Here is a 21,466-nt window from a genome sequence, read left to right as displayed (position 1 = left end):
TATATGATCCATGCATACCTTACTGATTGACTGGTGAGGATTGATCAGCCACGCTCGAGGGTCGGAAGTCGGGTATCGGACATTGGACCTTGGCGCGGGAATTGGGAGTCAGGATACTTACTATGTTCTTATTGGCTTGCACTTCAACATCCGATCTAAGCTGAGTCATAGGTAAAGCTCCTGGCTGCAACTGGGAGTGATTAACCAGCATTTCATGTAAGCTATCGAATTCGGCAATTTCTATTCAAATGACCTCCATCATTGATACTGTATGCAGCCTTGGTTTGATCGAGCGCCGGAATGGGATGCAAACCTGGTGTGTATCACGCTGAGAATTACCAAGTTTTGCAAAGCAGAGTTACAATTCGTCAGATTGCAAGCGAGACCAGATCAGAATAGCTATATTCCAAGCTTTATATTGTAATATACCAAATCTATGAGACATTGGATATTACGACAAAATACAGGAATCTGCCGATTATTCCCTCTCTTTGACCACAGCTTCCGGTAATCCATAATTCACAATATTCCTTTGCCCTACTAGTGCCACGATGTGGCGACAACACCAAGAATAGTCCCAACTAAAGGGAATGTAGATCTCATAGCATGCATGAAACTCCACCAAACGACGAGCTCTTCAGCTTCCTTGATCCCCATTATGTTGACACCCCCGGCTTCTTCCAACTGAATCATTCTCGTCACGGATTCCATACGGAATAATTCATTATTTGTAGGCTTCATGATGATTAAAGTGAACGGGATGATGCTCACAGTTGAGAGGCTGGCGAGTGCAAGCAGACGCCATAGTTTTGACGTTACAGCTCGGCGCCTTCGGAAACATACCAAAGCGTACAATAAAAAAGTCCCGACAGCCATACCTGGAAGCACCTGGTTCCCGTAGTTATATAGGCGTGTCCATTGACGAAGGAGCTGGGAAGCATCAGCTGTATTCTCCATGAGTATGGGAATGGTTATAGCGGAAAGTGATATCATAGATCCTGCATCATAAAAGTAAGAATGAATTGCATTCTTGAGGACGAATTGGGGTGAACATACCTGAGAGAAAAGATCCAAGTATGATCGCAGCGGCTTGCAGCTTCGTTGTCATTGTTTTCTTGGAAAGACGTGCTGTTGCGCTGTCTTCTACCAATTCTCCATCCTCGATAAGATCTGTAACCCATCCAATCGTCATCATGCTCCTTTGTGTATCCGCAAAATTGACGTGATCTCCTGAAATTTGCTTTCTGTACAAAGCGTTTTCCCTCATTCGCTTGTAGTCATCAATGCTCTTGAACGTCACTTGGCTGAAGCAGTCGAATTCGGCCAAATTGACCATGTGCTCATCGAAGAGTTGTCGCATGAGATTACGAGTTTCGGTCGTGTTGTGAAGCTATTTGATGCTTTTTAGTTCACCACAACGTCATACCCTCGGATTACTTACCATTTTCCACCCAATGATTCCATGTTTTACCATTAACTCTTTTGTCATTGGTCCAGAAACCTGCGTCATGTAATGTCGATAATCCTCCTCGCTCATTCCTGGACGGTGGTGTCCACAAATGGTGAGACAGAGGAGTTGACCATTGATACCTCCTATTGGTGGGGCCGGTAGATCGTGCTCGTTAGACATGATGTAAAGTAGCGGATGATGATGTGGTTGACTACTTTGAGATGAACAAAAGAAGATATTAGAAGTTTGTCTTGTTTATATGTCAATGCACATGATATTTCCGAGCTCCGACGCCCGGAAATATTGTCGGTGGCTAGTTCGACCGATATAATGTTACATTTGGTCAGCGATTTGCTGCAGGAGCACGTGGCGCATAGGGTTGCTGCCGATTCCAAAAATTGCACCACCAACGGTTGTTCTCGTCTTCTTTGGTTCGTCGCATAATTTACAGCATTAAGTATCGATGAGCACGCGTCACAGCATATCTACTCCGTTTTTCCAGAAGAGCAACCAAGTGAATTTGTGAAGAGAGATTTATGGGAACACAGAGTCGTAAAGGTACATTTTCAGAATAGAAACAAGCGCCCAAATCTAGCTATTAGCGTTCCACAAACCATGCTTTCGACTAACTGTAGATTTCTTCCAGCCATGCACGCAGATCTCTAATAGTCGGGTATTCAAGGAATAGACTCCCACTCATCACCACACCCAACCAATCACCAAACTAAACAGGAAGAGTCAATCCCGATATTAGCAAAGTGTGCATTGTCAGTGAGGTCCGCTAGATCTAGTGCAGATTCTTCAGCATACTTCATCTCGAATAGCAACCGAGCTCTGCAGTAGTGATGACACACCAAAGAAGATGATGGAAGTGGGAGGTTATCGAAAAGAAAGGGTATCACTCAAATAAATAGTGTCGCAGTGCATGCAAGACGGCCAATGTGTTATCCATCCTCACTAGTCAGTACCCATGTGCGCGCAGGCATAGATTTCGGATTTGACGGAGATGCTGGGCGAAGGGGCGTCATTCGGTATTCGTCGAAATCACCATCACAATGTCGGTCGATTAGTCTTGGCTCGAAGCTAGTGCTGTTGTAAGTAGCAGTTGTTGCACTAATTTAGCTTGGCAGAATGGTATCCGAAGTTCATATAAGACACGGGGCGATTCAGCGTGTAAGAAAAGCGATATTTGAAATATTGAACGGGATCATGCGTATTGAATAATCCTCAACCCTTTCTAAGATGTACTGACAATTTCAGAGAAAGGCTTCTAAGCCTTTTTTTCATGTCCGTCTCCAACTGGCACAGTTTTACCGTAGAAAAGGGAGAAGATACTTCGCCCTCTTCTTTCTGCCCACACGATCTAAACGCTCCTGGCGTCATTTCTGGAAACTCCATAGCTATGTGGCGTTTGGTGTGGATCGCTAGCTGGTTCACCAGGCGCTGTACACGGTGAAGCTCGCCCATGACCCGCTGTGCGGCTATACGCTGTACATCTTCTTCTGCGGCACCGACCTTGGCATTTCGAACTTCAGATTCACTTGCGGCTGCGCCGTAAGAGTCGAGGATCTTGAAGACAATGAGTGAGATTATTGTGAGAAGGTAACCGTCATTCAAGCACTGGCACTGCAGCATGGTATCAACTTGGTTAATGTACTGCTTGTTTGCTTCGATAACTCGGTCTAGGGCTGGTCCAGCTGCATTGGTCACTCCTTCTTGTTTGAGGAGCTTACAGGAGATATTTGAGGAGCCTAAAGTGGATTGGTGGAATTGTTGTTGCATGATTTTTGTAGCTTGCGTGAGGCATGTGTCGAGCGCTGGGGTAGTGAGATTTGGAGCTGAGGGTTGTGACTCGATGCCTGGTTCGAGCACGGGAGGCATGTCAACACTGGACGTTTCGTAGACTGTGGGGGCCCAGAGGCTCACGGATGATGGCAGGTTGCCACCCGGGTCCATGGCCAGATTTACGGGTGATGCGGCGCCAGGCCCGAATCCCGGAGAGTTTGACGATGTACAAAGAGTAGTTGCGGCAAACGTTGGTTGGACCGTAAAAAGACCGTCGTTAGGTGTGGTAGAAGTCCAGTCGTAAGCAGATTGACTATAAGTGGCTCCAGGAAAGGAGGAGGTTGGGGTGAGGAATTGGTGCAAGAAGGTTTCGTTGTCGGTCGAGTATGTGGACGACATTGGAGTACTTGTGCTAAACGATGAATCGAAATCGAATTGTTCGCAATGTAGCATCGATGCAGCAAGGGGAGAAAGGGTGGCAGAGTCGGAGCGACGGCCAGTGCGTTTGGTGGCCAGGTAATGGCAAGGAGTACCACGCCTCTGGCAACGCGAGCATGTTGGCTTCTGCTTGTGGCACTTCACCTTTGATGCGGCACAGGCTTCACAGCTATCACGCAACTTGAGCGCCATGTCGGTAATACTAGCCCGGTTTGCTTTGGAACACGATGACAAAGACGAGAGATTGGCTGGTCACAATCGTTATGGATTGAAATTATATATGAGTAGTTGGTCTACACCGGTGAACATAGCTCTAGGATAAGTAGTTACAATCGCCACTTCTACACAACACGTCACCGTGTCGCCAATTTTGGTTACTACGTACATAGTTGAGGTTGTCATATGTCACGTTAGCCAGTCAGCGGTAGCAATGGCTGGTAACGGACCACTAATCCGACAACGGCGCTATTAGGAGTATCTATCTGCCTGAGGATCACGAGGCCGCCGTGGGCATCGTGGATGCTGCCAACAAGCTCGACTAACTCCTGTAGTGTTAACAGGCCGCTCCCAGTCAGCTGTAGGCAAGCCAAGTCGCGCAGGCGTGCGAGCAGCTCAGTCTGACGTGAGACGGCGCCTGGCTCCGGCAGCAGAGGACATGTCAAAATCAGTATCGCGCTTCGCTGGGCCTGGAGGACGGGTAGGTGGGCGCGCAGTTCGGCTTCAATGTGAGGGCGGATGGGTCCAGGGATGGCTGCAGGTACGCGCATGAGGTACAGGGCGGCGTCGGCCACTGTGTGTGGTGTGCCGTGCACTCGCTGACATAGGTGGAGGTTGTTATGGCTGGTGGCTGTGGCTGTGACGTTTATCTGCGTCTGCACAACGAAGATCAGGGCGGGATGGCTTTCCGCTAGCGCTAAAACCACCCCTGCCCCTGCCCCCGCTGATCCACGTGACAGGGGTGAATCCCCCACATCGTCGACCCCAGCAACCTGAACCACTGTCACCACCACCTTTGGCAGCGAAAGGGTGGCGTCACGAGCCACACTCGTCTAGTCAATCTGTGCCAAGATGGGAGTGTCTTGATCGCCACCGCCCATGGCCCCACCAAAGCTTGACCACAGCCGTTGCACTCGCTGGTTGCTCCAGTCAACCGCAGTTCCTTCACTCTGAGGGTGTCGCGACATAGCCGCCATGCGCAGCATACAAGGCGCCACCGTCTCGGCCAAGAACATGGCTGCGTCCAGTTGGGCCAGTTGGCGAACGAAGCTAGCGGAAAGGGCGGTATGTGCAACGAAGCCAGCTCGCGGTTCGCGCAAGAAGCCGCTCATGGTTGTGAGACGAACAATCCGGCACAGCTGCGCCTCAGGCACATCGGCCAGTTCGGCCACATCCTTGATAGGCAGCCCATCCTCTGCCTCGATTGGGAGATAGGCTAGCACTTGGAACTCGCCTAGCCATTGCACACATGCTAGAAGCTGGTTCTACGCTCGTGTCAGCCAGTGCCTTGCAACAGATAACTATCCATCTCAAATCAGATTGAACTATTGGAAGAAAGTCAGTCAGGGGGATAGAGGTGGCCATACCTGGTTTGCAAGCCGCTGGACAAACATAGTCGGCTCGAATTGGAAGAGCAGCGACTGGACGCAGTCCAAGGCCGCGCAAATGCTCGCTGTGTCTGATAGCCCCGGTCCGCCGAGCACCGCATCGCGACATCGGTTTGCGACAAGTTCAGCTGCGCTCACGAGATCAGCGCCAAGTCTCGAAGCCATGCTGGGCCTTGACAAGAACTCGATGAACAAAAGCGATCAAAGACAGCTAAATACCCGTACGGGCACACGGGATCCGAATCTCCCATACTCCGACATGCGGTGGGCAGCATACGCCCTAGGGTCCTGGTCCCCCAGGCTTTGTTGCAAGAGAGCCCCAAGTTTTGCTTTGCATTCAAAATGCACGGGTATGACTTGCATGCAACCCTAGCTGAGACTAAACAAAGTACACAATCGGTGATTGCCCCACACAGCGCCCTTATCTCCTTCGTACGCAAAACCACTAGTCTTGTTGATACCTTTCAGGCGCTAAATGGTTTCGCCGACCAAAAGATGCACTTTCAGCTTACCGGCGCCACCGAACACCTTGTCGGCACGGCCGAGAAGCTGACGGTTGCAGCCTGCTATTCGTATGAGAATGTCTTCTTTGCCATAATCCAGAAACTAGGGGTTTGATCGCAGAATATGAGCTATCTGCTACAGGTGCATCTACTAGGCTTACTATGCAGGACATTAACATGATGGGTATTGATAGCTGCAAACGCGTGAAGAAGATGTGGGATAAACTACTCGGTTCTTCAGACCTGGGGCTAGAAAAGATGTTTCATACTTCAAGGCCTAATTTTGTCATGGTCGAAGGCCGTTTGCTAGAGATATAGATAGAAAATACCTGCAACGAATTGACTTATTCCAAGTCGATCAAGTTTGATTTATTTATAACCGCTGCCAACCTGCATAGTCCTTTTAGTTATCAAGAATGGAAATTATTCCAAGAGCATCGGAACCGTAAGGTTGTCAGGATCCTTGGGTCATGTATTCGTCGTTAGCCTTGTATAGGTGAGAAGTAACCAATGAAACCAGGATAGGCCCTTCCTGCTGTATAACAATCTAACATTCTTAAATGCTGAACTTGCAACACTCGCTCTTGACTACTTCAAACTTTGATATCGCTAGTTACAAGTGGCTGAGTCAACCCGTATACTTCCCAGACCTCGGTTTAATATACACTTGCCTACCATGACGTATCACCACATCGATGAGTACCAGTCCCCACAACACTGAGTCGACGACTTGGTTAACCAAGGCCCGACTGTGGATGTAAAGCGCCCCGGATAAAATGCTTCGGTTCCGAGGTACGTTGTGATATCCAATTCACCCTTCATGAACAGACAGCTCACATACGTCTGCAGACCCTTGCCCTCATCCAATCTTCAATGTTCAGCTAGGCTCTCCAGCATCCCAGGATAGCTTTTGCAGTGCGATCCTCGTCCATTCGCCTCCATCCACAAGGTGAATGCACACTAAACATCAGGTCATTGCCTCCATATTACCGGATAGGAACAAATAGGTTGATCTTCGGCACTGCCGTGCCCGAAGCAATTTCAAAGTAGTACAGGTAGCCCTTAGGCGCCTTGCTTGGCTCCCCAAAGTCGAGACCGGTCTCTAGATCTGACTCTGCAGGCGCCTCGGCATCTTCAGGAAAATCGTCTCCAAGCCTATTGATAGTTTTCATGAGAGACGCTAGTTGATCTAGAAGCCCCTCAACTTCGGGCGAAGCTATAACGCCTCCTAGTGCCATTATATGCCACGCTGACGCGAAGCTTGTCTGCGTCGTGTGAAAGTATCACTTTAGACGTGAACTCTCTAGCGCAATATTTTCGACAGCTAGTGATATTGGCGTAAGATTCTGGCCATATGGGCTTGTGGCGAGGAACTGGTCGAGGGCAGTGCGCGCCGGTGTTGTGAAGGCGGCTGCTGGAGCCCCGCAGTCAGATTTGCACCCCAGATTCAGCTTGTCTGCCCACATTCTCCACTGTTCCAACGGCATGAGGCTAGCCTGGCCAAATTTGCGCGGGAAGAAGTACGATTTAATGGCCTTTTCTTTGTCATGGAACTCAATAGCAAGCTTCATGCTGGTATCCAAATGGCCTTTATGTGCAGCCTCTGTCATGTAAACGGCATGATCGTGGTCGAACAGGGTTGCCAAAAAGGAGCAAGCCCAAGTGCTGTCCATGCCTGGCAGAAGATTTTTGAGACCAAAAGAGCAGCTCGCACGACGCCTGCTGGTTCAACAGATCTAGCTCAGTTCCTGCATCGCGTCCAATGGGCTCTACGAAGTAGCGCACATTGGGTGTACAGCCAGCTTTGGACGTATTCCAATTCCATGAGTATCCAGTGGGTGCTCCATCTAGGGTCAAGAGCGATTTCCAAGCGCTAGTTGAGGAACGCTGCGACAGCCCGGCAGCGCGCCCCATGTACGGCACCGTTCAATGACAGTGGAACAGCAATGCTTCGTACTGCTTCTCGAGAGGACATCCCACCGCATCCATAATTGCAGCCAAATGGCGGCCTGCAGTTGCCACCATGTGTCACTATTGCCATCCCGAGAGGGCAGGCGCTTTTCCAATGCTTTCCATGCTTCAGTCATTGCGCCATGAGTGAGAAGTCGCGTTATGTTGAGACGACAAGGCGAAGGTGATGTTTTTTTTTCAAGATAAATCTTGATGTTTTGCGGTAGGTGCAAAATAAAAGATCCACACAATGTTCTTTATATGCAACACGACGCTTACACAACCTATATGCGTTTCGCACCATAACACATTAGAGAAACATCGCAAAAAACACCTAATTTGATTAGATCCGAGAATAGAACCATATTATACTTCTTCATGGCAAAGAAAGCACAGAAGCCCCGTCCTGATGCCGGTGTACGACCCTCCAGTAAGTGACGATAGTGCGCCTTGGATCACTTATATCCATGTAATTGTGATACCTGGCTCTTTTGCGTTCAACTCATCAACAGATTTGGCTTCTAAAAAGGATACCAATTATTATCATTTTTTATCATATTTTCGTCATTCCAAGCAAACAAAAAGGATACGCTACGCTCTTCTTCTGCTGACTACAGCTGTCCATGCAGTTGCGTCCTCCCCATTCAGTTGTGTAAGTTACTCTCCCGCATCGTTTTCATATTTCAAATCATCAAAAACACGACGTTTTGTGGTGGCTGCTTTTCCCGACAACCGGGAGAAATAAGAACAGAATTTGACCCCCAATGCTCCTTGGTCGATTATCATGATCCATAACCTAGATGCCTACTTTCTACGAAGCTCTACTAACACAATTGTTTACGGTACAGTGCACAAAAAACGTTGTAGACGATTAAGTGTCAGCTATTCGCGGGCAGAGTCGAATATCATGAGTAGCTCAATAAGAAACTGCATGAATGACTAAGAAGAGCGAACTATTTGTTGCGGCACATACTATGTTTTCATATCAATTGTTCCCACGCCTTTGCCCTGACATTAGTGGGGCGTTGACCTCGCCCAACCCCAGTGGTGATGTCGAGCACGCAACACGGCTGGAGGCATTGAACGTTCCACATCAACGTCAACCGCGGATCATGACCAATCGCACTAACACATCTAGAAGCTACACCCACTCAATTGCGAGAGCTCACCATGCAGAAAGCGCTGAGGAATGAAAACATGGCATTGTCCTTTCCTTAGAGTCGCAAGTTCCGTCTGCTCATTAAGGATGTCGTTTGTACCTTCCTAGGCAAATAGATCAACTTTTTTTTTCAATGCGACGGCTGCTTTGGCCAGTTCTCAACTGAGACTAAGACGGCTGACCGTGAGGTAGGTGCAGATTGCACAAGCCGCTGTCGCTGGTATACGTGTACTTCGTCCACGACTTCATATCCGCTGTCACTCCTTCATTTACCTATAGGACTAGGACTCTATCATCAGTGTCTTGGGCGAAGTCTCCTTGGAATCCGGGCAAGTATCCACAAACCTAATTGGGATTCTCAAGGGTTTTCAAAATGCAATCCGTGCCCAATTCGAGAAACTGGTATGGGATGATTTTTCAGCAAGAGAACCCCAAGTCCTTACCGGACTCTTCAGCAACTATTCAAGTTTCTCTCTGAATCATTTCGATGGATTTAGAATTGTTATTCGTTCTATAGTCTCAAATGATTCCTTGGAAAATACATTATTCACATCGCGTCGCCAAGCTTAGGTTGAGCGCATTAATACATGTGGCAAGTGACGCAAGGCAAGTTCTCAGTCATGTGAAGGACGACTGGTGAATCGAAATTTTCAGTGCGTAGCCTATTGAGTTATGAGTTTCTCATGCCGCGATGAAGCTTCCCCAAATTTGATCGATTCCTTTTCACGGCATGCTATGCTGATCGACGTATGCTGGGACCTTGATAAGACTTCACAAACACATGAGAGATAGAAACGAATGTACCACCAGAATCTCAGAGAGAAACATGGGTTTAATAAGACTTCTCAACTCAAATGGCCTTTTTTAACGATTCGCCACGTTCTTAGATCATGTTCCTCCATCAAAGCAATTCCAAGGGCAACGGGAGTCACTGCTTAAGCAGATTTAATAAAAATTCAATCATTCGCCATGGCAAATCAATCGTCGCGGTATACACTTGACCACTATGATTCGCATTCTTATAATTGGATGCATATCAATTTTCTCATTGAAACGAAAGCTGTAGCCGCTACCGTGGTGAAAACAACGCTACAAGCCCCAAGTCGGCCGCAAATGCCATACCAAGAGGTCAAAAACCCAGTCATCAATTCCCACATCAATCATCAGCATGACCAAAACTTCACACAACCTTCTTGTCCTCACCCCCCTTACTCTCACGGAGCTCCAAATATTCTTTCGCTAACCCCTTGTAATCCCACGGCTTATACGGCTCAAAAATCTCCGCAATCTGATTCCTCTTGCGATGCGTCTCAATGCCCACATCATTCAACAACATGTCTATATACGGCATCGACTCAAACGTAAAGTCCGGGATAGAGTCCCCGTAGCCGCACGGAAACCTGTATCTCCCCCACTGCGTGTGCTTTAGGACTTCTGCGGCGATTTCTTGTTCCGTGGAGGCAACACGTGCTAGCTTGCCGTCGAAGAAGGCGGAGATCCAGAGGCCTTGGGTGGAAGCGAAGAGTGCGGTGCTGGTGGTCGATACCATGCCTGCGAATACAAGGTTTCGTTGGTTGACCAGGGCGGGAGGCACCATGAAGCGGTACATGCGGTAGAGGTCGTCGTCTTTGCGCTTGTAGCGGAGGACGGGTTGGTGTTTGAGCCCTGGGAACATTTCGAGAATCTCGCGGTTGGTTTTTTCGATCAGTTCGGCTTTTTCTTGACCAGATTGTGCCAGACCAATGCCGCCTTGGGGCAGATTTGAGAAGGTAAAAGGCACGTCTTTTTTCCAGCCGGTGGCGCAGATGAGGACGTCGGTGGGGATTTGCTCGCCGTCTGTGAGATGGACGGTTTTTCCGTCGAGCTTGGAGATGTCCGCGATGTGTACGCGTACTTTACCCTCTTTTACTAGATCGAAGAAGTTGGTCTCGAAGTTGTGGATGCCGAGGCCGCTGCCGGTCCAGAATACTGGATTCCATGGTTTCAATTTGAAGACTTCGGGGTGGCTGTCATATCCATTTGTCTCAATTATCTCGGCTGACATGTTGTTCCAATAGTTATCGGTGAGCAGCCTTCCCATGCCAGTACGGTGGAGGAAGCCACGCGGTATCGCGAATCCGTCCTCGTCTCCCCATGCACACGGGCTGAACCAAGTCAATGCTCGTGTGTGAAGAAGCTCCTGCATGTCCCTTTTGAATGGTGTCGCATATGGCTGGGCGAGCCATACTGGGCCTTGTCCTGTTGGCCGTATGATTAGGTTTACAGTGGCGTTGCCTTCGGTCGCAAAAGCATATGCAATGTCCATTGCAGATTTGCCGCCTCCTACTACGACAGCAGTGTTGGATGTACCAACCGTGTCTGAGCGCTTGCAGAATTCTTTAGCGTGGAAGAAGGGTGATTCGAACGTGTCGGCTCCCTCGTACTCGGGGATGTTGGGTTGCGAAGTGAGTCCGCATGCAAGCACCAATCTCTTGGTCCTGACCGTCTCTGGTTCACCACTAGCATTTACCACCTTTACTAGCCATCCACCGGTGGAGCTAGGTTCGATCTCCTCCACCTTAGTGTTCAGTCTCGTTCGCTCATAGACGCCAAAGTGTTTCGCAAAGTCGGTCAGATAGCGGTGAAGCACCGCGGCGGGGATGTGCTGGCCTTCTTTCACGCCATATACTGATTCCAGCATGGGAAAGTCGGGGTATTCGTACGACCCGTAAAGATTGTTCGACTTCAGCCCGGGGTAGAGACGGTCGGCTGACCATGTCCCGCCAAAAGAGCTCGAGCCATCGAGGACTACAACATCTTCACCGGGATGAAGTTCGATGTAAGATTTTGCGGCAGTGAGACCAAACCAGCCTACGCATCATTTTTTAGCTTGGCATTCGTGAGTTGGGAAGTCACGGCAATGACATACCAGCTCCAACCACGACAAGATCATGTTCGGCACCCATTTCCAGTTACCTATCTTGATCAAATCGTTGTGAAATTCGAAGTTTTGATCAAGAAGTGAAGAAAGCTTAGATTACTTGAACATCAAGCACGCAATTGTTCTCAGTACAATCAGAGTGGCCAGTTGAGACACGAGGTTTTCGAGGTGATGGTGTTCGGGGTTAATCAGTCGATACGAAGGAGCACACAAACGAATAAATCCGTCATCAACGGGTGCCGGCATGTTCACCTGCTACTAATATGTAGCATGCCACTTGAAACGTGGAAAAACGTGACTGAGCTCTCGCATGGAGGACTAGCCGACTGGGACGGAAGGTGTCGCATTTGCGGAATTTGTCTCGCGTGGCATGCTTCCAAACAATCAACTCACGGTCGGACGAGAGACACGCAGCTGGGGTACACGGAACGCGAGTGGTACAAGCGGCATACCGCCATGCACCCCAGTCTAGTCTTCACGGTATTAGGCCCCCGAAACATCATCCTTTCGGCGCCACTAACTTTTCTCTTAGTGTGTCGGACTAGCCGCATTCACGACGGAACAACCGAGCGCATTCAATTCGTCATGAGCTTTGCTCTGGAACAATAGTCGATCTGCAGCGTTTCTGGAAATTAACTTTCTGCTTAGCCATCAACTTCATTCTCGCATTACCGAGGGGAGATGATTGCGGGCTGGATTAATGTTGGTTTGGAGGAAGATGTCAGCTAGAGCTTCACGTGTCCAAATTTCATGCCTTTTCGCCTCTGATTTCAAACCCTGGGCACTGGAGATTGAGCAGAGTCCGCGAACTAAACTCGTTGTCTCATAGTCGTAGTGCTCCGAACCGAGTGATTGGTATCCCACACGAAAGGAATGGGGATAAGATAATGCAAACACCAGCATGACACGTTCATTTCATTGTATCCAAGGGTTCAGTTCATATGCAAAATTTATTCCACTTCAAAAATCAAGTATCAATCTGTCGTCCGATATGCAAGCCACCTGTGATCGCAATATCCGTGCCCGTCGTATAGCTCGACGCATCACTCAAAAGGTACACTACCGACCCCACCAAGTCATCCGTCGTACCAATGCGCTTGAGCGGCGGTGCATTGAACATCAAATCCGCAACCTTCGGGTTGTGGTCCCGTACAAATTTGGTCTGCTCGGTGTCAATGAAGCCAGGCGATATCGAGTTGACCCGGATCCCGAGAGGCGCTAATTCTGTAGACAGTACTTGAGAAAGCATCCTCACTGCACCCTTCGACGCTGAGTAGGCAGACATTCTGTGGCTTGGGAGTACGGTATGTGATGTGATAGAGGCAATCAAGACGGCGGATCCCCCGGTTCCTTGCTTTTCGATTTGCTCGGCGAACAGCTGTGTCGCCATGTATGTGCCAGTTACCTGCCATGGAATATTAGCCAACCCATTGAGTTCAAGACAAGAAGCAGAGGCTTACATTGATTTGCAGTATCTTGTTTACTTCTGCACAAGTGGTTTTTGCAAACGGCTTCTCGAGCGCGATCCCTGCACTAGTCACGAGACCATCCACCCTTCCCAGGCTCTGAACTGCGTCCGCAAACGCCTTTTTGAGCGAACTTTCATCTGCCACATCGGCGCGAAAGTATGGGATCTTGACACCGGTTTCCTTGCCCAGTTGTGCAAAATGATCAAGTGGCTTCTCTTGAAGATCCAGGACGGCAACATTGGCGCCCATTTCAGCAATTGCTTTCGTCAAGGCCAGTCCGATGCCTTGGGCGCCACCTGTGACGACATAATTGCGTCCAGTGAGCTCGAATGATGCGCGCACTTTGGAAGTCATGTTCAAAGAATTGCTCTGCTTATGCTGTAGTTGGTTAATGCGGTGTTGTCGATTGGCAAGAGTGAATGCTAGCTGACTACACATGTCAGTGAACGCCTTCCTTTTCTGCGGGGGACCACCAACCTTCTTCGGTTCTTGTTTGACTTGAATGGAACTTCGCTCAACATAAAGGCACTGCTTCACTGAATGCCCTTGCTATTTCCTTTTCTTCTTCGAGGCGTGCACTTACACGTGACATCGGATGCTGACATAATGTACTCCGGAATGGTGTAGGAAGTTCCGACCGTGTGTCGCAACCAACGGGCGATCGCAAGCGAGTTCCAGATCGACTCCACGACAAGTCAGCTACGCTGTCGCCGGCCGCGCCCAACCCTGAATCCGTGGGCTAGGAGGTCGCGTGAGGGGCATCAAGGTTGGAGAGGATATCAAGAGCCCGTAGGCCAATTTTAATCGTTAAGTTCATGCTTTAGAGCTGCGAACATTTGCTTCAACATCGCATCAGCGGATCTTTACCACTGCTGGAGCTCAATCATATTTCAATTTGCAGCGACCCTTCAGATAAACACCACAAGACACCATGACTCAACCAGGATGGCGCGCGCTCAATGTGGGCATCATTGGCGGAGGGATTGGAGGTCAGGCATCTGCCATTGCCCTTCGACGGCAAGGGCACATTGTGACAATCTACGAACGCGCAGATTTCGCGGGAGAAGTTGGAGCCTCCATATCCTGCGCTGCAAACGGCACAAGGTGGCTCGAGGAATGGGGAGTGAACATTGAACTTGGTGACCCGGTAATCCTAAGGCAGCTCATTAGCCGCGACTGGAAGACTGGCGAACCGGCGAGTGTCTACGACCTTCATGACTACAAGGAAAAATGGGGCTATGTAAGTGGTTCGGATCTCGTCTGGGACTAGTGACTTATGTCTGGTAGAACTACTACATGTTCCACCGGCAGTACATGCACGCCATGCTTATGGATAGTGCGGTTGGCCAGCGTGGAGAAGGCGTGCCCGCAAAACTCAAAGTTAATCACAAGGCCAAAGACGTGAACCTCGAAACTGGCGAGGTCACATTCGAGAACGGTGTCACGGCCAAACACGACGTCATTATCGGCGCTGATGGCATTGGTTCGACTGTTCGGAATGTACTTGGCATCAAAGTCGACAAGGTCCCAGCATCCTGGAGCTGCTTGCACACCAACGTAGACACTGATGAAGCTGTCAAGCTCGGGCTGGTCGACTACTCAAAGAACGCTGCAATCGAATACTGGGGTGGGTATCACTCGCACTACAAGATTGTCCTTTCGCCTTGTAATGGTGGAAAACTTCTCTCTTACTACTGCTTCTTCCCGCGTGAAGCGGGTGACTTCCAGAATCAATCTTGGGATGAGGCTGCCACGCTCCCAGAGTTGCTCGCGCCATATCCAGACTTGGACCGCCAGGTCTTCAAGCACTTGGAAATTGGCTATGAGATCCGACCATGGAGGCTTTGGAAGCACCAGCCGTACCCGTACTGGCAGAAAGGAGTAGCCTGCATCATTGGAGATGCCGCACACCCGGTATGTTAGCTACCATGATTGGATGAAAGTTCGACGCTAAAGATTTGTAGATGATGCCTGATCAGAGTCAGGGAGCCTGCCAGTCCATCGAGGACGCCGGAGCTCTTGGTACAATTTTCAGCAAGAAGAACTTCAACGGCAACATTCGCGAGGCTCTTGAAGTTTTCGAAGAGGTCAGAAAACCGAGAGGAACAAAGGTGCAGGCGGCCTCGGCGCGAGCGAGTGAGAACATACACGAGCGCATTGGCTTCTCTAGCAACAAGCAAGATCCTCACTACACCGTCCAGGATGAGAAAAACAAACTCACAATTGAGGAGATGAACACGTGAGTACTATAATTTGGAGATGATGCTTTTACTGACGCTGAATATAGGTACGATATGCACAAAGACGTGGCGGAGAAACTGGCTGCTCGAAGGGGTACGAACGGAATCAAGGCTTAGGGAGTTTTGGGGCGATTCGCAGTGTACTATCTTGGTCATGTTCAGTACTTTTGTAGATTCCGAAAACCTCGATGGCAACCATGGACAAGATTAGATCCAATGTCTCAACATGAACCGGAAGAGTCGATGGAATATCTGTGTTCAGTGCGTGTGATGCTCATGGTTGGGGTTTCAACACCCAAGTGTCTTCTCCGCATGCTCCAAAATCCGCCGGAACGCTGTGCGGAAGGAGCGCGCGGCCTCCGGAATGTAATGAGCCGCGGGTACCACCCCGAAACGGCGTTGCGTATAGGCCATGAATCGCGACACGGCCGATCAAGGATCAAGGGTCTGAACGATCAAGGGTCTAAACTAATCATCGTGGGCAACTGCGGGCATCAAAGATAATAAATGTGATTGAGCTCTTGCAGTTTTTCACAGACATTGAACCCATTGCACACAAAGAACAAGATGATGCGACTTTTCAGGAAATCAGGACAGCTACCCAGAGCCCTCTGCAAAAACTACCAGCAAGCTCGATCCTTCCACTTGACAGGCTCTTTGCGAAGTCGCGATGCGTACCAAATCCCCCTCATCATTAACGGCCAAGACGTAACGACCAACACATCTTTCGAAGTCCAGAGCCCCGCCACTGGAAAACACATCTGGAACTCCTCATCATGTTCAGAACAAGATGCCCTTTCCGCTGTCGCAGCAGCCGAAAAGGCATTCCCGGCATGGTCGCAGACCAAACCGTCAGCCCGTCGAGACATTTTCTTGCGAGCTGCCGACATTATTACCAAGCGCAAGAGGGAGCTGGGAGATTACATGCACCATGAGATTGGAGCGGACCAGTACTATCAAGACTTCATTTTGGGCTTGTCGATTGAAGGGCTGAAGGATACGGCTGGGAGGATTCCAGAGGCAGTGCAGGGCTTTGTGCCTCACGTGAAGCAGGATGGTGCGCATGCTATCGTTTATCGCCAGCCTTATGGTGTGGTGCTAGGAATTGGCCCTTGGTGAGTTGCAACACCTCCCCAAACTCCTGTACTCTGTCTGTACGATTCGAATACTATGAATGAGGCTGATACTTTTGATCGTGCGACAGGAATGCTCCCTACCACCTAGGCTTCCGCGCAATCACATTCGCGCTCGCCACGGGCAACACGGCGATTCTCAAAGGTCCAGAGCTATCACCGCGGTGTTACTGGGCTATTGCAGATGTCTTCAGAGAAGCTGGGTTACCAGATGGAGTGCTCAATCTCCTGTTCCATCGACCTGCTGATGCGCCCAAGATTACAGAGACACTGGTTGCTCATCCAGCTGTGCGCAAAATTAACTTTACGGGAAGCTCGCATGTGGGAAGTGTGATATCTTCTATTGCTGGGAAGCATCTCAAGCCAGTACTTATGGAGTTGGGTGGCAAGGCAAGTGCCATTGTCATGAAGGACGCTGATCTTAGTAATGCCGCGGAGCAATGCACGCTGGGTGCTTTCTTGAATGTAAGTGACACTGTTATGAATCAAGTGAGCTGTTCGACTGTTTCTGACATTTTTGCAATAGGCTGGCCAGATATGCATGTCTACCGAGCGCATCATCGTCCACTCGTCCATTGCGGATGCTTTCAAGTCGCAACTCAAGCAAGTCATCAGCAAGACCTTTGGTGCTGCAAACAACTGCCCGGTCGTCATTACCAACGCCTCTGCAAAGAAGAACAGAACACTGGTACAAGAAGCGTTAGACAAGGGCGCCAGTCTCATCTACGGTAACCCTGCCGTAGTCGACACGAACGTCGAATCGAAGATGTCTCCAGTCGTCCTCGGCAACGTTACTCCCGACATGAACATCTATGGCACCGAGTCATTCGGTCCAAGTGTATCGCTATATACCTTTGACACTGAGGAAGAAGCAATCGCACTGGGTAATGACACTGAATATGGTCTGGCTGGTGGGGTCTTCACGGAGGATTTGAGGGCTGGCCTTCGGGTTGCGAAGCAACTGAACGTTGGAGCTGTTCATATCAATACGATGACTGTGCATGATGAGTTTGCTTTGCCGCATGGTGGGTTTAAGAAGAGCGGGTTTGGTAGGTTTAATGGAAAGCAAGGACTGGAGGAGTTTGTGCAGTATAAGTCTGTTACTTGGGTAGATAGCACTCAGAAGTAGTACGTACTGTACGTGGTCAGTGCGTGCAATAGTTCACTCAATGCAACACTATTTTACTAAGAAAATCATAAGAATTACAACTTTTTAAAGCTTAATAACTTTTTTATCTTCTATTAATAATTTTAAGTTCTAATACTAAAGTTCTACAGCTTTTTATTCTATATCGTAGTAATATAAGAAAATGAATTTAGATTTAAGAAATTTAAAGACCATTTATTATATTATGTACTATAGAGAATAAAAGGTTATAGAACCCTAACCCTAGAACTTAAAATTATTGATAGAAGTTAAAAAAGTTATTAAAGAGAGAAAAATTAGAATTTGCTAGTGAAACGTGTTGCATTGGGTGAACTGTTGCACGCACTGACAATACAGTATAACATTTTGAGCGTTTTGTGAATACGGTTCCATCAACTATATCCAACGATATTGTGAGGTTCAATTTTCTTTCGCCAATTTTCGTTAGCTAGTGTCACACCTGAAAGCACCGTAGTGAGTAGTGTAGACGTGAAGTCTAGGCTCCATATCGCCACCGTGGGTGTAGTGTAGGTAAGGTCCGACCTCCACATTTCCACCCCGCCAGCCACGCGTCGAGAAGGTTTACGAGCAGGCCTAGAACTCCAGCCCCATGTAAACAGTAATGCCCTCATTTATCATCAAATGCGGGGGTGGCTTCGCTCGTACCAGGCGATCTATAATATCAAGGGTGATTGCCCGGGCGATTGCCCGGGCGAAGCCTAGGAGTCGGTCCACTTACTGTACTTAGTCCCAGTGTCCGGGCCGTAATCTGGGCCGTCTTACAGCAGGCCCCGCAACCGTTGTTTCCGCTGGTATACTGCGCTCGGCCACATACGACGGAACATATAGGGGCCACTATCGAAGTAACAAATGCTAGATTACTCAGTTTTCTATGCTACAAACGTCCTTCCCATATTACACCATTAAGTAGCTATTCTTGTCCTCTTGTAATAGGAACTTTTTATAACTCTATGCGGTTTTCTGCTATAGAGCTACATGCTATTTAAAGTTTGTTGAGATGCTTAAAACCTATTCTATATAGGATGTTAATCAAAACAGAATGAAAATCTTAACTTCTTTCAGTAATATAACACTAATAAATTTAGGCGCGTATATTCTGAGCTGATTGCAAAATAGCTGTAATACACCTAGTTGTGATCCCAGCATGTTCCGTCGTATATGCCAACCCGCAGCATTGTCTGCACGCAACCCATTCGTCAACGCCTGCTGAGTGGTTTCCGGAGTCGAGAACAAGCTGCGTATCTACACAGAGTGTCGGGCCCCACGCAAAAACCCCCCAATCTCTCAGAGTCCATGGGCCTGCCACACTATCTGTCGCAGGACTGACTCAAAATATCTTGATAAGCCCTGACTCTTTCGGACAAGTCAAGCGCTTGTTCGGAACGGCCGCGTATAGCGCCGTCACGTGCTTTGTAACCTCCTCTCCCTATAACCGTGTCGCTGTTCAGCGCCACGGCCATCTCTGCTTCCACAGATTCTCTCACTTTACTGAGGTGACTGTGTGATTCTTCCTTGTGCCGATATGCAGACGCCGCAGCGTCGTTCGACTGAACTCTCGGCTTCAAGGCTGGAGCACTTTTCCACAAACCCTAGCAACAAGAAAGCCATGTTCGAACTCAAGGGTGGTGATGATGATCATGGCGTCGGTGAGGTTACGAACTTTGATATGCAGGCGGGGCATGCAGAGGTGAGTTACCGCTAGTAGCATCGACTTATCGCGAACTGGATTGCTGATTTCCGCAGCCGCCGAAAGTGTATGGATTCTTCTCCATGATGGCACTTGCAGTGTCTTTGATGGCGACGTGGGAGGCGCTTTGCAGTACAATGGGATCTGGTCTCGTTAGCGGCGGGCCAGTATCTCTCGTCTATGGATTCATCGGTACGATTCTCGGAAACTGCACTAAAGTTCGATGCTAACAATTTCGTGTAGTGTCCTTCGCTGGAAACATGTTGACCAGTATGTCACTGGCCGAGGCTGCAGCCATGTGAGTAGCATTAGTGCCATATTATTCAAGCGTCATTGACAATTTCCCATCAGGTTTCCTTCCGCAGGCGGCCAATATCAGTTTGTTGCCGAACTCAGCCCGCCATCAATCAGGCCCGCCCTGAGCTGGTACTGTGGATGGCTCACAGTTGTGGGATGGCACGCTTTCACAGCATCTGCTCCATTTGGAGCAGCCAATCTCACCTTGGGCTTGATCTCGCTCTCCAATCCTGATTTTGTGTCCAAGCCATGGCAAAATAGCTGTATCTATTGGGGAATTACCCTGGTAGCGCTTGCATTCAACCTCTGGGGCAACCGTATTTTGCCCTACATCCAGAACGCCATTCTCGCCTTTCATGTGGGGTTCTTTTTTATCATTTTCATTGTCCTGCTGGCTTTGAAGCCAGAAGCAAACAGCGCGAAATTCGTTTTCACCGAGTTCCGCAACAGCACTGGTTGGAGCTCTGATGGAGTCGCTTGGTTTCTCGGAATGCTGACCTCCTGCTATGTTATGATAGGTACGCACTCCGAGCACTTTCGCAATAAGTAGTTTGATCGCTAACTCATGTAAAGGCTACGACTCCGCAACCCACATGTCGGAAGAAATCCCCAACCCAGCCCGCAACATTCCCAAAGCGATGCTCCTCTCCATCGCCATCAACGGCACCATGGGCTTCGCCGTCCTCCTCCCTGTCCTTTTCTACATGGGCCCCCTCGACGCAGCCCTCGGCTCTGGCCCCTTCCCCATCATCCACATCTTCACTCGCGTCACAGGCGGCAACATCGCCGCCGCCAGTGCAATGACCTCCACTATCATCATCTCCGCCTCCTTGGCCACCTTCGGCCTTCTAACCGCGACTTCCCGCATCCTCTGGGCGTTCGCCCGCGACGGCGGAACCCCGTTTTCCACGGCGTTGGGGAGCCTGGGGAGTAAGAGCCAGATTCCCGTGACGTCGCTGTTGGTGTCCACAGGCATTATCATCATATTGGGCGCGCTGCAAATCGCGTCCTCGACTGCCTTTGCCGCTATCCTCTCCCTCACCGTTGTCGGGCTCAACCTCTCTTATCTCATGCCCATCGTCCTACTGCTCTACCGCCGCATTGCGACGCCACACATGCTCCAGTTCGGGCCGTTCAAGCTCGGGAAAGCAGGCATCGTTGTAAATCTCTTGTCGATTGGATTCCTGGTGTTTACGAGCGTGTTTTTGCTATTCCCGACAGCTCAGCCCGTCACGCCGAAGAATATGAATTATGCGAGTACGGTGCTTGGGGGCGTGTTGATCCTTATTACCATCGATTATTTGTTTAGGTCCAAAAAGAGGTATACGGGACCAACGCTTGTTTTACAGGGTATGGCGGTGAGGGAGGAGTGAGGGATTGTATCTTTGATGGGATGTCTCTAGTGTCTGGTTATGGTTTTGGAATATACCTTGTGTTGTTCGGCTTACATGGTTTGGATAGGGGCTGTTAATGTATTATCATAATGTTTGCCGCATTCGTGGAGAGTCCATCCCCTTGAACACCATCTCAAGATCTTCCTCATCTTCTGCTACTTCGTGAAGTGTCTTTTGCCGGAGCAAAATTGCTTCTCTAGGCACTCAGGATGTTGGAAAACCCTCTCGATCAAGTCAACAGGGACTCGCCAAGCACAATGCGTGAGCAA

At 49.2% G+C, this 21,466-nt stretch overlaps 9 protein-coding genes across 9 annotated transcripts; 3 read left to right on the top strand and 6 right to left on the bottom strand.

Annotated features, from left to right (window-relative positions):
- Positions 1-540: 540 nt before the first annotated feature.
- Positions 541-1,656, bottom strand: COCSADRAFT_356812 (uncharacterized protein; the record flags this gene model as incomplete). The annotated part of the gene is made up of 3 exons (XM_007701736.1): positions 1,427-1,656; positions 1,057-1,390; positions 541-998 (listed from the first exon to the last, which is right to left on the bottom strand). Exons 1-3 carry the CDS (start codon positions 1,628-1,630, stop codon positions 541-543), a joined length of 996 nt encoding a protein of 331 aa, XP_007699926.1. The 5' UTR covers positions 1,631-1,656.
- A 997-nt stretch (positions 1,657-2,653) lies between these two features.
- On the bottom strand, positions 2,654-3,912 carry COCSADRAFT_356804 (uncharacterized protein). Its single transcript, XM_007701735.1, has one exon. The coding sequence runs from the start codon at positions 3,863-3,865 to the stop codon at positions 2,678-2,680; it is 1,188 nt and encodes a 395-aa protein (XP_007699925.1). The 5' UTR covers positions 3,866-3,912; the 3' UTR covers positions 2,654-2,677.
- Positions 3,913-3,918: 6 nt separating this feature from the next.
- On the bottom strand, positions 3,919-5,442 carry COCSADRAFT_356786 (uncharacterized protein; the record flags this gene model as incomplete). Its single annotated transcript, XM_007701734.1, has 3 exons — positions 3,919-4,613; positions 4,764-5,154; positions 5,257-5,442. The coding sequence occupies 3 exons, from the start codon at positions 5,440-5,442 to the stop codon at positions 4,084-4,086; spliced, it is 1,107 nt and encodes a 368-aa protein (XP_007699924.1). The 3' UTR covers positions 3,919-4,083.
- Positions 5,443-6,464: 1,022 nt separating this feature from the next.
- Positions 6,465-7,694, bottom strand: COCSADRAFT_171087 (uncharacterized protein; the record flags this gene model as incomplete). Its single annotated transcript, XM_007701733.1, has 4 exons — positions 6,465-6,648; positions 6,771-7,040; positions 7,068-7,445; positions 7,477-7,694. The coding sequence occupies 4 exons, from the start codon at positions 7,692-7,694 to the stop codon at positions 6,465-6,467; spliced, it is 1,050 nt and encodes a 349-aa protein (XP_007699923.1).
- Positions 7,695-9,891: 2,197 nt separating this feature from the next.
- Positions 9,892-12,017, bottom strand: COCSADRAFT_199446 (uncharacterized protein). Its single transcript, XM_007701732.1, has 2 exons — positions 11,798-12,017; positions 9,892-11,739 (listed from the first exon to the last, which is right to left on the bottom strand). Exons 1-2 carry the CDS (start codon positions 11,832-11,834, stop codon positions 10,070-10,072), a joined length of 1,707 nt encoding a protein of 568 aa, XP_007699922.1. The 5' UTR covers positions 11,835-12,017; the 3' UTR covers positions 9,892-10,069.
- A 726-nt stretch (positions 12,018-12,743) lies between these two features.
- Positions 12,744-13,797, bottom strand: COCSADRAFT_142026 (uncharacterized protein). Its single transcript, XM_007701731.1, has 3 exons — positions 13,756-13,797; positions 13,270-13,704; positions 12,744-13,214 (listed from the first exon to the last, which is right to left on the bottom strand). The coding sequence occupies exons 2-3, from the start codon at positions 13,630-13,632 to the stop codon at positions 12,777-12,779; spliced, it is 801 nt and encodes a 266-aa protein (XP_007699921.1). The 5' UTR covers positions 13,633-13,704; positions 13,756-13,797; the 3' UTR covers positions 12,744-12,776.
- Positions 13,798-14,003: 206 nt separating this feature from the next.
- On the top strand, positions 14,004-15,763 carry COCSADRAFT_142024 (uncharacterized protein). Its single transcript, XM_007701730.1, has 4 exons — positions 14,004-14,518; positions 14,566-15,192; positions 15,243-15,517; positions 15,566-15,763. Exons 1-4 carry the CDS (start codon positions 14,210-14,212, stop codon positions 15,633-15,635), a joined length of 1,281 nt encoding a protein of 426 aa, XP_007699920.1. The 5' UTR covers positions 14,004-14,209; the 3' UTR covers positions 15,636-15,763.
- Positions 15,764-16,044: 281 nt separating this feature from the next.
- On the top strand, positions 16,045-17,827 carry COCSADRAFT_181190 (uncharacterized protein). Its single transcript, XM_007701729.1, has 3 exons — positions 16,045-16,633; positions 16,723-17,116; positions 17,178-17,827. The coding sequence occupies exons 1-3, from the start codon at positions 16,086-16,088 to the stop codon at positions 17,778-17,780; spliced, it is 1,545 nt and encodes a 514-aa protein (XP_007699919.1). The 5' UTR covers positions 16,045-16,085; the 3' UTR covers positions 17,781-17,827.
- Positions 17,828-19,292: 1,465 nt separating this feature from the next.
- On the top strand, positions 19,293-21,324 carry COCSADRAFT_116878 (uncharacterized protein). The gene is made up of 5 exons (XM_007701728.1): positions 19,293-19,506; positions 19,563-19,698; positions 19,750-19,804; positions 19,858-20,321; positions 20,377-21,324. The coding sequence occupies exons 1-5, from the start codon at positions 19,342-19,344 to the stop codon at positions 21,174-21,176; spliced, it is 1,620 nt and encodes a 539-aa protein (XP_007699918.1). The 5' UTR covers positions 19,293-19,341; the 3' UTR covers positions 21,177-21,324.
- Positions 21,325-21,466: the final 142 nt, after the last annotated feature.

Source organism: Bipolaris sorokiniana (assembly GCF_000338995.1).
Source record: "Bipolaris sorokiniana ND90Pr unplaced genomic scaffold COCSAscaffold_7, whole genome shotgun sequence".
NCBI lineage: Eukaryota > Fungi > Ascomycota > Dothideomycetes > Pleosporales > Pleosporaceae > Bipolaris > Bipolaris sorokiniana.
This window is presented reverse-complemented; position numbering and strand designations above follow the sequence as displayed.

Bases quoted from the DNA above. Each gene is read 5' to 3' on its own strand.
- COCSADRAFT_356804 (XM_007701735.1), bottom strand. From the start codon at position 3,865: ATGGCGCTCAAGTTGCGTGATAGCTGTGAAGCCTGTGCCGCATCAAAG.
- COCSADRAFT_199446 (XM_007701732.1), bottom strand. From the start codon at position 11,834: ATGGGTGCCGAACATGATCTTGTCGTGGTTGGAGCTG. The intron at 11,740-11,797 runs GTATGTCATTGC...AATGATGCGTAG, and splicing joins TCTTGTCGTGGTTGGAGCTG to GCTGGTTTGGTCTCACTGCC.
- COCSADRAFT_142026 (XM_007701731.1), bottom strand. From the start codon at position 13,632: ATGACTTCCAAAGTGCGCGCATCATTCGAGCTCACTGGACGCAATTAT. The intron at 13,215-13,269 runs GTAAGCCTCTGC...ATTCCATGGCAG, and splicing joins ACAAGATACTGCAAATCAAT to GTAACTGGCACATACATGGC.
- COCSADRAFT_142024 (XM_007701730.1), top strand. From the start codon at position 14,210: ATGACTCAACCAGGATGGCGCGCGCTCAATGTGGGCATCATTGGCGGA. The intron at 15,193-15,242 runs GTATGTTAGCTA...AAAGATTTGTAG, and splicing joins TTGGAGATGCCGCACACCCG to ATGATGCCTGATCAGAGTCA. The intron at 15,518-15,565 runs GTGAGTACTATA...CGCTGAATATAG, and splicing joins ACAATTGAGGAGATGAACAC to GTACGATATGCACAAAGACG.
- COCSADRAFT_181190 (XM_007701729.1), top strand. From the start codon at position 16,086: ATGATGCGACTTTTCAGGAAATCAGGACAGCTACCCAGAGCCCTCTGC. The intron at 16,634-16,722 runs GTGAGTTGCAAC...ATCGTGCGACAG, and splicing joins GTGCTAGGAATTGGCCCTTG to GAATGCTCCCTACCACCTAG. The intron at 17,117-17,177 runs GTAAGTGACACT...TTTTTGCAATAG, and splicing joins CGCTGGGTGCTTTCTTGAAT to GCTGGCCAGATATGCATGTC.
- COCSADRAFT_116878 (XM_007701728.1), top strand. From the start codon at position 19,342: ATGCAGACGCCGCAGCGTCGTTCGACTGAACTCTCGGCTTCAAGGCTG. The intron at 19,507-19,562 runs GTGAGTTACCGC...TGATTTCCGCAG, and splicing joins TGCAGGCGGGGCATGCAGAG to CCGCCGAAAGTGTATGGATT. The intron at 20,322-20,376 runs GTACGCACTCCG...ACTCATGTAAAG, and splicing joins CTCCTGCTATGTTATGATAG to GCTACGACTCCGCAACCCAC.